This window comes from Enhydra lutris, unplaced genomic scaffold, assembly GCF_002288905.1.
Source record: "Enhydra lutris kenyoni isolate GAN:26980312 unplaced genomic scaffold, ASM228890v2 scaffoldscaffold38, whole genome shotgun sequence".
Taxonomy (NCBI): Eukaryota; Metazoa; Chordata; class Mammalia; order Carnivora; family Mustelidae; genus Enhydra; species Enhydra lutris.
In genome coordinates, this window is record NW_019154122.1 from 10,284,310 (window position 1) to 10,295,282 (window position 10,973).

At 49.0% G+C, this 10,973-nt stretch overlaps 1 protein-coding gene across 2 annotated transcripts in view; it reads right to left on the reverse strand.

The window, feature by feature from the left end:
• Window positions 1-10,411, reverse strand: part of LOC111154610 (PR/SET domain 2) — a 45,190-nt gene extending 34,779 nt beyond the window's left edge. The window contains exons 1-2 of one of the 2 annotated variants that reach the window (XM_022514306.1): window positions 10,301-10,411; window positions 30-4,410 (exon numbers count right to left, since the gene is read on the reverse strand). In XM_022514306.1, the coding sequence (XP_022370014.1) occupies window positions 30-4,410; window positions 10,301-10,319 (4,400 nt within the window). In that variant the 5' untranslated portion in view covers window positions 10,320-10,411. The remainder of the gene's footprint in view (window positions 1-29; window positions 4,411-10,300) is intronic. The other variant, XM_022514307.1, reaches the window with a different exon arrangement.
• Between the last annotated feature and the right edge of the window lie 562 nt (window positions 10,412-10,973).

A 10,973-nucleotide genomic window follows, 5' to 3' on the forward strand; every position in this document is an offset into this window, starting at 1 on the left:
TTCCTCTGGCCCTGGAAGACTCAGCTTACCTGAAGTCCTTCAGCTCCTGCTTGCCACCGCTGTCCTCCCTCCTGCTGTCCCCCGGGTCAGCAGCGGCTGCCAGCTGGAGGCTTCGGGTGACCGGCCCCCCACTCCGTTCTCTAGATTTTACATTGAACCGGTCTGTTCTTTTCTTACTGGCCAAAGCGGACTTGCTCTGCAGGACGGCTTTGCTCTTCTGCACCCGCACGTGTAGGCCGCGGGCCGTCTTGCTCGCGAGTGGAGCAGAATGATTCTTGGCCACAGCTTTGGGCTTCTTCCCCTCAACGTGAGTTATTTTGGCCATTCTGATCGGGCTCGAGTTCCTTAAGGAGGAGCTTGGCTTTTTGGACTTGACCGAAGCCGCGAATTTGACATTCTGCTTGGACCTGAAGGACGAGGAGGGCAGCGGGACCGGTGCGGGGCCCGAGCTGCGTGCTCTGGTCTTGCCCAGAGGAGCCTGTGTGCTCTGCATCTTAATCTCCGCGTCCGCCGTCCGTCGACGGTGGCTGCTGCTGTTTTTGTCGCTACTTGCAGGTGAGGAGTGCCCGCCTTTCTTGGATGAGTGGGAAACTTTTTTTTTGGAAGGAGAGAGCGGTTTTTTGGGACAGCTGAAGGCAGCGTGTTTGTTCAGGCTCCCGATGTACGTGAACTCCCTGTTACAGTACGGGCAGATGTGCGAGGACGACTCACAGGCGGTTTTGAAGTCGGCCTTCTGCTTCGCAGATTTGTTTTTCTGAAGGATTGCTTTCTGGACCAGCTGGTTTTTTTTCTTCAATGCGTTTAGTTTGAGCTTGTTTGAGGACATTTTGCTGAGCTCGACGCTAAAGTTCAGTCTTTTGGGCTGTCCCATTCGTCTGAAGGCGTTCTTCCCGGAGTTATCGAGAACCACCACACCGTTTTTGGGCTGGACAGTCTGCTTCAAGGGCACTGGGTTTTTCTTAGGGGTATACCTCTTCTTGTCACTGGCCGAAGCACACGCCAGGATGTGTCTATGCAACTCCGGCATGTTGTCAACACCCTTCCCGCACTTTGTGCAGCGGATGGCAGTGGTGAACGTCTGTGGAATATTGTGTGTAGTGAAATTTGTGGCCGTCACACCGATGCCCATGGGGTTCCGGTGATGGTACTGAAATGGGGGTGGTTTAAAGCTCGGGTAATGCTGATTGAGCCCCAGTCGGACATCCGGGTCTTTCGTCTTTATGCCAGAAGCCATTATTTTTATGGTTGTGTAAAGCTCTTCGGAGGAATCATTCAGCTCTTCTTCTTCTTTTGACGCCTCTAAAGGATCTTCTGGCAAACTCTGCATGTGCTCTCGATGGGCCTTGCTGGGATCGGTGAAATTCTGGGGCCTCAGGGTGCCGCTTTCAAACTCATGGTGGGTGCACACCTTGTCTGGGTGGAGATCTCGCTGGTGCTGCTGCAAATTGCACAGAAAAGCAAATTCTTTTTTACAAACTGAACACACAAAGATATTCCCAACGCCATGAAGCAAAAAGCGATGTTCTGACAGATCAGTTTTAGCCTTAAAGAGCTGCACACAAAATTCACATTTGAAGGGCCATTCTTCAGCATGGACAGATAAATGTTTGGTTAGATCTTTAATGGAAAGAAAAGGTGATTCACAGACATTGCAGACGAAGTTTTTGTTGAACGTTTCCTGAACAACCTCCTGTTCAACTGCAGACTGGGCTTCTTCCCTGGGTTTCGGATCGTCATTCTCTAGTTCCTCCTGCTTGAAGGTTATCATGGGGAGAGAAGCTTCCAGATTATCCCCAGAGGAAACAACAGAGGATACTGCTGAGAGTGGTGGCGGCGAGGGGGAAGAGGAGGAAGACGAAGAGGAGAAGGAAGAGGAGGAAGACGACGAGGAAGACGACGAGGAAAGGGTGGGGGGTCCGGGCGAGGCAGCAGACGTGAGCGGCTCCACAGAAGGGATGGGAGACGGTGACGGAGACACTGTAGGGGAGAGAATGGGAAGCGGGGACTGCACGGTGGCATTCGAGAGAGGAGAGGGACACGGACGGGGAGAAGGCCCGGAAGCGGGGACCGGAAGAGGGGCAGTAGGAAGGAGCGGAGGCGGCGGCGTGGCAACAGTCAACAGCGGAGGACAGGCCGGCGGGGGAGAGGGGTGCGTGGGGGTCAGGAGAGGAGGCAGCTGCCCAGAAGAAAGGGGAGAGGTCTGCGGGGCAGGTGAGGAAGGAGAGACATCGGGTGGGGACTCAGCCACAGGGGCCGGTAAACTGGAATCCGGGCCAAGGCCAGTGTCTGGCTGGGGATCCAGGGACTGACAAGGACTCGGGCTCCGCGTCACATCCGCAGCGCTCTCTACGGGTAAATCGAGGCCATTGTACTCATTGAGAAGAACCTTCTGCAGCATGCACGTGGTTGGTTTCTTTTTCTTCACAGCACTGCAGGCTTGCTGCACCAGATGGTTTCCGTTGAACTCCTTGCCTTCCGAGTCGCCACACGGCTTCTTATGCACGCTGAGATCCAATACAGATTCCCACTGGACGGGAGTCTTGCCTGTGCCCTCAGCCTTCTGTTTGACACCGCTGGATAAATCCAGAGGCTGCTGGTTGCACACATTGCTGAAAGTAGAACTGGCTGCCCACTCCTTGGATACTGGATATTCGTCAAAGCACGGCGGGCTCACGGCTTCTCTCTCCTCTCTCCCAGATAAACTCCACGCCGGTGAGTTGCTGTGGCTTTCTAATTTGGGCTTTTTGGAACCTAGAACTCCATCAGTCCACGCTGCTTTGCCATCACTCTGCTTTGCAAAGTCTCGAAGGGCGGGACTGTGCTGCGGGGAACTGGGAGGAGAACTGGTCCGCCGCTTAAACCTGCTCGAGGTCACGGGGAGCATCGACGCGGGAGCAGACACACAAACAGGCCCTAACTTCGGGATTTCAGTCGTGGAAATGCCTGTAGGAGGAGTTAGCTTGTCCTGGGTCTGAAGAAGTTGTTTGAGCTTCGATGACAAGTACACGCTTTTCTCTTTGTGGAAAGACACGGCCTCTGACGTGGCTATGGTGAGAGGCAATAAGGAACACGAGGGCACCGAGGGGTCAGGCTCCGTCTCAGCTTTGATTTTAGGTAGTGTGGGAGGACTCGCGGTTCTCCGTTTCTTGGACTCACTGTTTGTGCTGCTGGAAGGCTCTTTAGGAAGATCATCTGCTAGGGAGGCCTGTGCAGTCTTGACGTTTTGGGTGATCTCCACCGTGACCGGAGTAAGCAGACAATTTATCCCGTACAAGTCCGCCGAGGCTGACTCCATCTCGATGACGTCACAGTTACTCGTGCTGCTGCTGGTCTGAATTTTGCCATCAATATAGAACTTCAGGTTTTCCGAGATATTGCTGGAGATATCCATGATGTACACGTCATCTGCCTCCCCATCCTCCTCGGGCTCTGTGCTGGGCACGTAGACACTCGGGGCGGGTGGGGTGGGCTCCGCGGGAGGGCGCGGCTCCTCCAGGAGGCCCCCTTTCCGCCGCACGCCCTTGGGAATCAGGTGACGCTCGTGCACCCTGCGCTGATGCCGTCTCATATTTGTGTGCGTCCCAAAAACCTTCTTACAGTATTTGCACGGATGAAGCTCCTTGACTTCCCCATTTTCTTCTCCAAAAGAAGACTGGATGGTCTCTTGGGGGGCCTTCTCTGGATGCGCGAGCAGCGAGTCCTGCCCGAGCCCGGACGGCGGCGAGTCATCCTTCGCGGCAGCCCCGTCCCCAGGCGCCCTGCCGTCGGCCAGCTCTTCGGGCGGCTGCAGCGGGACACTGGGCTTCCGCTTCAGCCCCGCCTCGTGGCGCCGCTCGTGCCGCCTCCGGTTGATCTGCGTGCCGAACGCCTTCCCGCAGTACTTGCACTTGAAAGCATGATTGACCGTGGATATGTGAATGTGCATGTGCCGTTCGAGCCCCTGTTTGGTCGTGAACTTCCTCTCACAATGCTGACACGGAAACAGAAATGTCTCGAACAGATCGCCGTTGGCCTCTTCTTTAGTTTTGGGAGTTCTGGGAACAGGTGAAACCTCCAGAGAGCCCGCAAGCGTTTCTTTTGAAACATTTTTTGGTTCTTCTAATAAATCTTCTGGCTTCTCATCACATCGTATTTCTGGCTCTTTCGCAGAGCTTTCATTTGGCATGTCTGCTTCCTCCTCCCCCTCTTCCTCCAGCTCGTCCTCCTCATCTTCTTCCTCTTCCTCCTCTTCCTCCAAATCATTCCCCTCACAGTTCGTGGCTTCTGGCTTCTCGTCTGGTTCTGTGTGGGGCTCACAGGTGGCGGGGGGAGCTACCAACTCTGGAAGCACATCCTGACTGACCGCCTCCTGCAGAACGGCGGTCTGCTCCGCTGCTGAGACTGAGGGCTTCTCGTCCTCTTCTTTGGGACCTAGAAGGCACAGGGAAGCAGAAGCATGGGTGTGAGGACGAAAACTAGCCACTTGAGGATCAGTTCTTAGTATTCAAACAATTCCTCTTATCACTCTTGGGAATCAGGTGACGATTCCCGAAGATGGGTGTGGGAGACTATGACCAGCAACCGAACGCTCTAGCTCCTCGTGTATGAAGCTACAGTGGACAGGAATCCATTCTGTTCATTTACTCAACAAACATTCACAGACCCCCTGCCACGTACCAGGCAACACGCTGTGTGGTGAGGATACGTGTACGAACACAGTGTGCCCACGTGGAGCTCCAAGTCTCTTCTGTGTTCAGTCACACATATGTAAATTCCATTTTGTTGACGGAAAGTGTTATTATTTAAAACTGTGCTGGAGGGGAGCCCGGGTGGTTCAGTCAGTTAAGCGTCTGCCTTAGGCTCAGGTCATGATCCCAATGTTCTAGGGTCGAGTCCTACACTGGGCTCCCTACTGGTCCCTCTCCCTCTGCCCCTCCTCATGCTTGTTCTATCTCACATGTACCCTCTCTCTCAAATAAATAAAACCTCTAAAAAAACAAACAAACAAAAAAAAACACTGGCATCTGATACTGACACAGTACGGGATCCGGATCCAGTATGCAATGATACCAGATATATCAGGAGTCTGGTCGTGAACTCTAATTCCTCTTGATTCCTAACTGAAACTAGGAAACTGTAAATCACATCACCAGGTTAGGTTCTTCATAGGTTGTCTGGAACAGAATGATTCTCTCCCTCCTTCCCAACCAAAACTATATATTTAGAAGCTAAGACATTTCCCAAGACTAATCAAATTATTAAAAACTCAGGAGCTGTGGAGAAAAGGAACCCTCATGCACTGTTGGTGGGAATGCAAACTGGTAGAGCCGCTATGCAAGACAGTACTGGAGGTTCCTCAAAAAAGTAAAAAAATAGGGACGCCTGGGTGGCTCAGTTGGTTAAGCAGCTGCCTTCGGCTCAGGTCATGATCCCAGCGTCCTGGGATCGAGTCCCACATCGGGCTCCTTGCTCATCAGGGAGCCTGCTTCTCCCTCTGCCTCTGCCTGCCGTTCTGTCTGCCTGTGCTTGCTCTCTCTCCCTCTCTCTCTCTCTGACAAATAAATAAATAAAATCTTTAAAAAAAAAAAAAAGTAAAAAAATAGAACTACCCTACGATCTAGTAGCTGCACTACCGGGTTTTTACCCCCCAAAATACAAAAACACTAATTCAAAAGGATATATGCACCCCTATGTTTACTGCAGCATTATTTACAACAGCCAAGCTGTGGAAGCAGCCCAAGTGCCCACCGACAGTTGAATGGATAAAGACGATGTGGTGCGCGCGCACATACGTGAATATTACTCAACCGTAAAAAAGTATAAGATCTTGCCATTTGCAACAACATGGATGGAGCGAGAGAGTCTAGTGCTCAGCAAAGTTGGTCAGTCAGAGAAAGATGAATACCATATGATCTCACTCAAGTGTGGAATTTTAAAAAGAAAACAAATGAGCAAAGGGGAAAACAGAAAAAGACAAACCAAATAACGGACATCTCTTAACTACCGAGAACAAACTGGTGGTTACGGGGGGTTGGGGGGGCCACAGGTGAAACAGGAGATGGGATTCAGTGCAGTGTAGTGATTCAGTAGTTCTGTACAGGCCTCTGCTCATGATGGGAAGTGTCACACTGGAGGTTAACTGTATGTTAACTATATGAAACCAGTGTCATACTGGATGCTAACGACACTGGAATTAAAGTAAAAACTTAATAAAAAGAAAAAAGAAGAAACCCACCTGAGCCCAGACAGGTGGTCAGGGAGGGACTCACTAGTAAGAGGACAGCGGAGCAGAAGTCTAAAGAAGATGAGTTACGCAAATATCTGGGGGAGGGAAGCCCTCCAGACAGAGGAAACAGCGGATGCACAAGCTCTGAGTCAACAGGTTAGATGTGTTCAAACAAACAAACAAACAAACAAACAAAAACAACCAGCAAGAAGTCAAAAGGTCTGGAGTGAGAAGGAACTGAGCGATTAAAAAAAACTCTAGGTGGACCAGGATGAAGGCAGGGAGAGGTGGTGGGAAGTGGTCAGACACTGGACAGATGTATTTTGTTTTGTTTTGTTTTTAAGATTTTATTTGACAGACAGAGATCACAAGTAGGCAGAGAGGCAGGTGGGGGGCGGGGGGGAGCAGACGCCCCGCCGAGCAGAGAGCCCGATGTGGTCCTCAATCCCAGGACCCTGAGACCATGACCCGAGCCAAAGGCAGAGGCTTAACCCACTGAGCCACCCAGGCACCCCTGGACAGATGTATTTTGAAGATGAAAGGCTAACAAGATTGCTGACTGGCTGTGGGGGGGGGGGGGGGGGAGGGAGGGAGGGAGAGAGGGAGGAGCCAAGGAGGGTTCCACAGCTACTGGAATAATCCTACTTACTGAAAAGACTGAAGGAAAGTAGGTCTAGGCAACGCCCCGCCCCACCCCCGCTCTGTGAGTGTGTGTGTTGAGGGGGAATCAAGAGTTACTTTGGAGACACAAACACACTGACACACACACCTGAGTAAAGATATTATTAAGTCATCTGTTTTGTAGGACTTAAGTTCAACAAAGAGGCTGAGCCCAGACTGTACAAATTCTCAAACTGTAAGTGGTATTTGGAACGAGGACTGCACGCGGCCACCTGAAGAATGAATGCAGACAGAAGAGGGGTGGGAAAATGGTCCCCCAGAGGACTCCAGTACTTACAGAAGAATGGCCAGTGAGGTTATCTGGAGAGCCGAGAAGAGTAAAGAAAGTTCCAAAAGGAGGGAGCAATCAGCTGTGTCCGGAACTACAAATGGTTTGGCCAAGAAGAGGACAGGGCTCAACATCCAATTTACCAAGGTGGAGGTGTGGTGGCGGTGACAACAGTGGGGACAAATGCCTAATGGAATTCCTAAGAGAAGGGACAGGGCTGGGAGACAGGGAGACTATAGTGAAGCTATCAAGGAAAGCAGAGAAGTGGAGAAGTGGCTGGGAAGAATCACAGGAACAGCAAGGGACTCGAAGCCAGGTCCTGTCACAAGCCCATTTAATGCTGACAGCGCTGCTGTCTGTACAGTCCCACCCGAGTCCCTGCTGAATTAGGCCCCTTTTAAGAAAACGGAAAACGTGTTAAGAAAAGCTTTGTAAAGGACGCAGAGCCACTCTGACCGCTGGCTCCCCGCTCACTGCGCCGGTATTTACTACATGCCTGTACTGGGTGCACGTGACTGTCCAGACCCTTATCCTCACAGAGCTTCACCTTCAGCCTCGGACAAGTAGGCAGGCACCAAGACTGTCATGAATGACCAGCCATGCTTTGGGATTAGTACGGGCTGCTACGGAAGCATGGAGAAGCACCCAACAACCACTTCGCTCATCAGGGAAGGAATGCATCTTAGACAAAGGACTGAGCCGACTGAACCTGGAGGTCAAGGACAGAAAAGGAAAAGCAAACAGGAGGAATCAAAACATGTCACACACTGGAAATTAGTGTGGACTTACTTGGGGGCAGTGGGGCTCCATGAAGGCATTTTAAAGCAACAGAGCGTCATATGGGAGACTTGGCAGCAAGATGGCGTATGGGATTGGGAGGAGGACAGTCCTGAAGGCTGGAGACTAATTCCAAGGAGGGGGTACTAGAAGGGAGAGACTAAACGATGGAAATGGAAGGAAGCACTGGACAGAGGAAAGAGCAGCCAGACTGTCAAGAGAAGACACCTGTCAACAGACCCGGTGACCACCCTGATGTGGGGGGAGGGGCTAAAAAGGCCAACCATTCCCAGCTCGGCAAACACCAGGTATTCGTGAGGAGCTCACATGCTCAGCCCTGCCCCCCCGCCCCGGGGAATTCAGTCTTACTTTTACCTGTCCACTACCTCTCTCCCAACAGACCAGCCTTCTCTCCCCGAAAACAAACTTCATTAATCCCACGATTTCCCCACAGACAGGGACACCAGTCATTTGATGGTGGCAGGAGCTAACTCCCTTTCCACATACATTTTCAACAAAGACTCAGCATCTTGCTAAAAAAAAAAAAATCAAAATGAGACAACAGAAAATGAAAATAACATCTCTAAGGCTTAGTAATTTTAGAGTCCATTTTTATCCAAAATCTGTGGTTTTTGTTACAAGGGGGGAAAAAAATTCTTTCCCTTTGATTGGTAAACAGTCCCAGACTTAAAACTGTCCAAAGTTTTACGGAACAAAACACTCAGAGCTCTATTAATTAACTAGTAAGGCCCACACCAACGTGTATCCACACACCCGATGAGGTCTGCTGAATTTTAAAAATAAAGGAAGGTTTGGGGAACACAAAGAAGAGTCAGGACTGTTTGCTCAGTACACAGACTGCTTGCTGAGGACAATGCGGAACATTCAGGAGAAGCTGAGGAACCAATCACACTTGGACCAGCTACTCCACAAACAGGTTAAGTATTAGGTACTTTTCTTCCTCATAGGACCAAACATCGTGTCAGGAATAAATAACCTGTCTTCAAATTACTGAAGGCGAGAGGGGGCTGTTGGATTTTCTTTAATTCTGCCACAAAAGGCACTAAGGTTCTTTAGTATCTGTGCTGTCATTCAAACAAAAGTCTTAATTAGCAAATCTGCTATCAGCACACAGAACTTGGTGTCACAAGGCTCTAGGAAATCAACCTGTCTGTTCTTGCTTCATAAAATGCCACAGGATATAATCCTTTACGAATGTCATCGCAAACAGTGCTAATAAAGTGGTTTGTTAAAAGGTATCCAAATACTCTGGTTTCTCTTCAGATCACATCAATTTTTCGCCCTTTTTAAAAGGCATCCAAAATACTTTGTTGGGTTTTTTCCTCTACAAATATTTCTTGGAAGAGTCACAAGCCTATACTTTGAAATTTGCCTGTTTGGGTCACTACAGACACTTCTTAGAAAGCTCCAGTCTGCACATATTTGCCACATAACAAATTATGACAGGCCTCCTTCATTTCTATTATCAAAGGTCTCAATATGGTCGCTCAGCTGCAAGGAGCACAGAGCAATCTGCCTTCCTGATGAATTTGCAATCCATGCCTCTCTCTCTGAATTCTCACCTCGTGGAGGGCCTAGAATATCAATCCTCAGAAGGGATGGTAAGAAAATCTGGTATGGAGAAACACGAAGAAATAAAATAGGAATTTAATTTCTAACAAAAAACAAGGGGTGTGATCCCGGGGTCCTAGGATGAGCCCCACAGCTCCTTCTGACCCCCTCCACCCCCACTCATCCTCCCTCTTTCTCTCTCAAATAAATCTTAAAACACACACACACACACACACACACACACACACACACAAACAAGAATACTCTTCACTCCGTACACTTTTCATGCTGATATATAAAATCAAAGGTGTATGATATTTCAAGTGAGTTTTTAACTGAAGTGCAAACATAACAATATAAGGATATAAATCATAAGCATACAGCTAGATAAAATACTTTGGAGTAAACACACTGACACGCCCCCACGCAGCTCAGGGATGGACTAGTGCCAGTGTCCCCGAAGCCTTCTCAAGCCCCTGCCAGTCTCACTTCAATCACCAGAGATTTGTTTTTGATGGTTCTGAACTTTAAAAATTATTTATAAGTGTCATCATATAGTATATGTTTCATTTCATTTTAACCAGGGAATAATTCCGTTTTCAACAAAGAAGGTCTTTAGTAATATTTTTAAGGGGAGGTAGGATGTGGAAAGCTCAGTTCGCCATATTAAATTCAGGGAGCCTTTTGCTGTTAACCCTTTCCAGTTCTTGGGTGAAGTCTCAGAAGGGCATCCCAAGGAGATTTACAATAACTTCTCATACATACCGAAATCATACAAGGCCAACTTCCAAGCTTACCTTCTGCAGAATCTCTCATATTTGCAGAAGCAGAATCTGGCTCACTTGTCTTCAGCTGTAGGTCTTCGGTTTTGTTTGCTTTGTTTTTACTTTCCTGGGATTTTTTCTTCCCTAAAACACAACATTTATTTATTTACTTATTTACGCACTCACTATCAACCTGAATTCTCGAAAAAGACAATTACTAATCCAACGACAGCAAATGGCAGATTTCTAGGCGATCGTATCAGATTTCTAAAGAAAGGAACAGACGATGAATCAGAATACTTTTAAGTCGTGTCAGAGAAAAAAAAAGAAACCCATAATCCTGTATTCTTGGGCATGAGTTCCCCTACCAAACTAACATATCATCTATTCCAGAAAAGTTAAAAATATTGATGTTGGAGGAAAATGAGAGTGATAACTAACATCGAGTTTCAATACCACACAAATAAGGACTGGCAAAAGTCTGTGAGAAGCACACCGGGGAAAAACAAGACAATAGAACCTGAGCTCCTTTTAGTTAAGACATGTGTATCCGTAACTGTGGAGCAAAACGGCAGGAGGAGGCTCCGCTGAACTGCCAAGGACGCACGCCTATGCGCAGAGGCTCCAATACCAAATGCAGAGTAATTAGGAATAACTAACTCCATGTCGAGCGGGCATGAATCCTGAGGGTGCCCATGGACTGGAC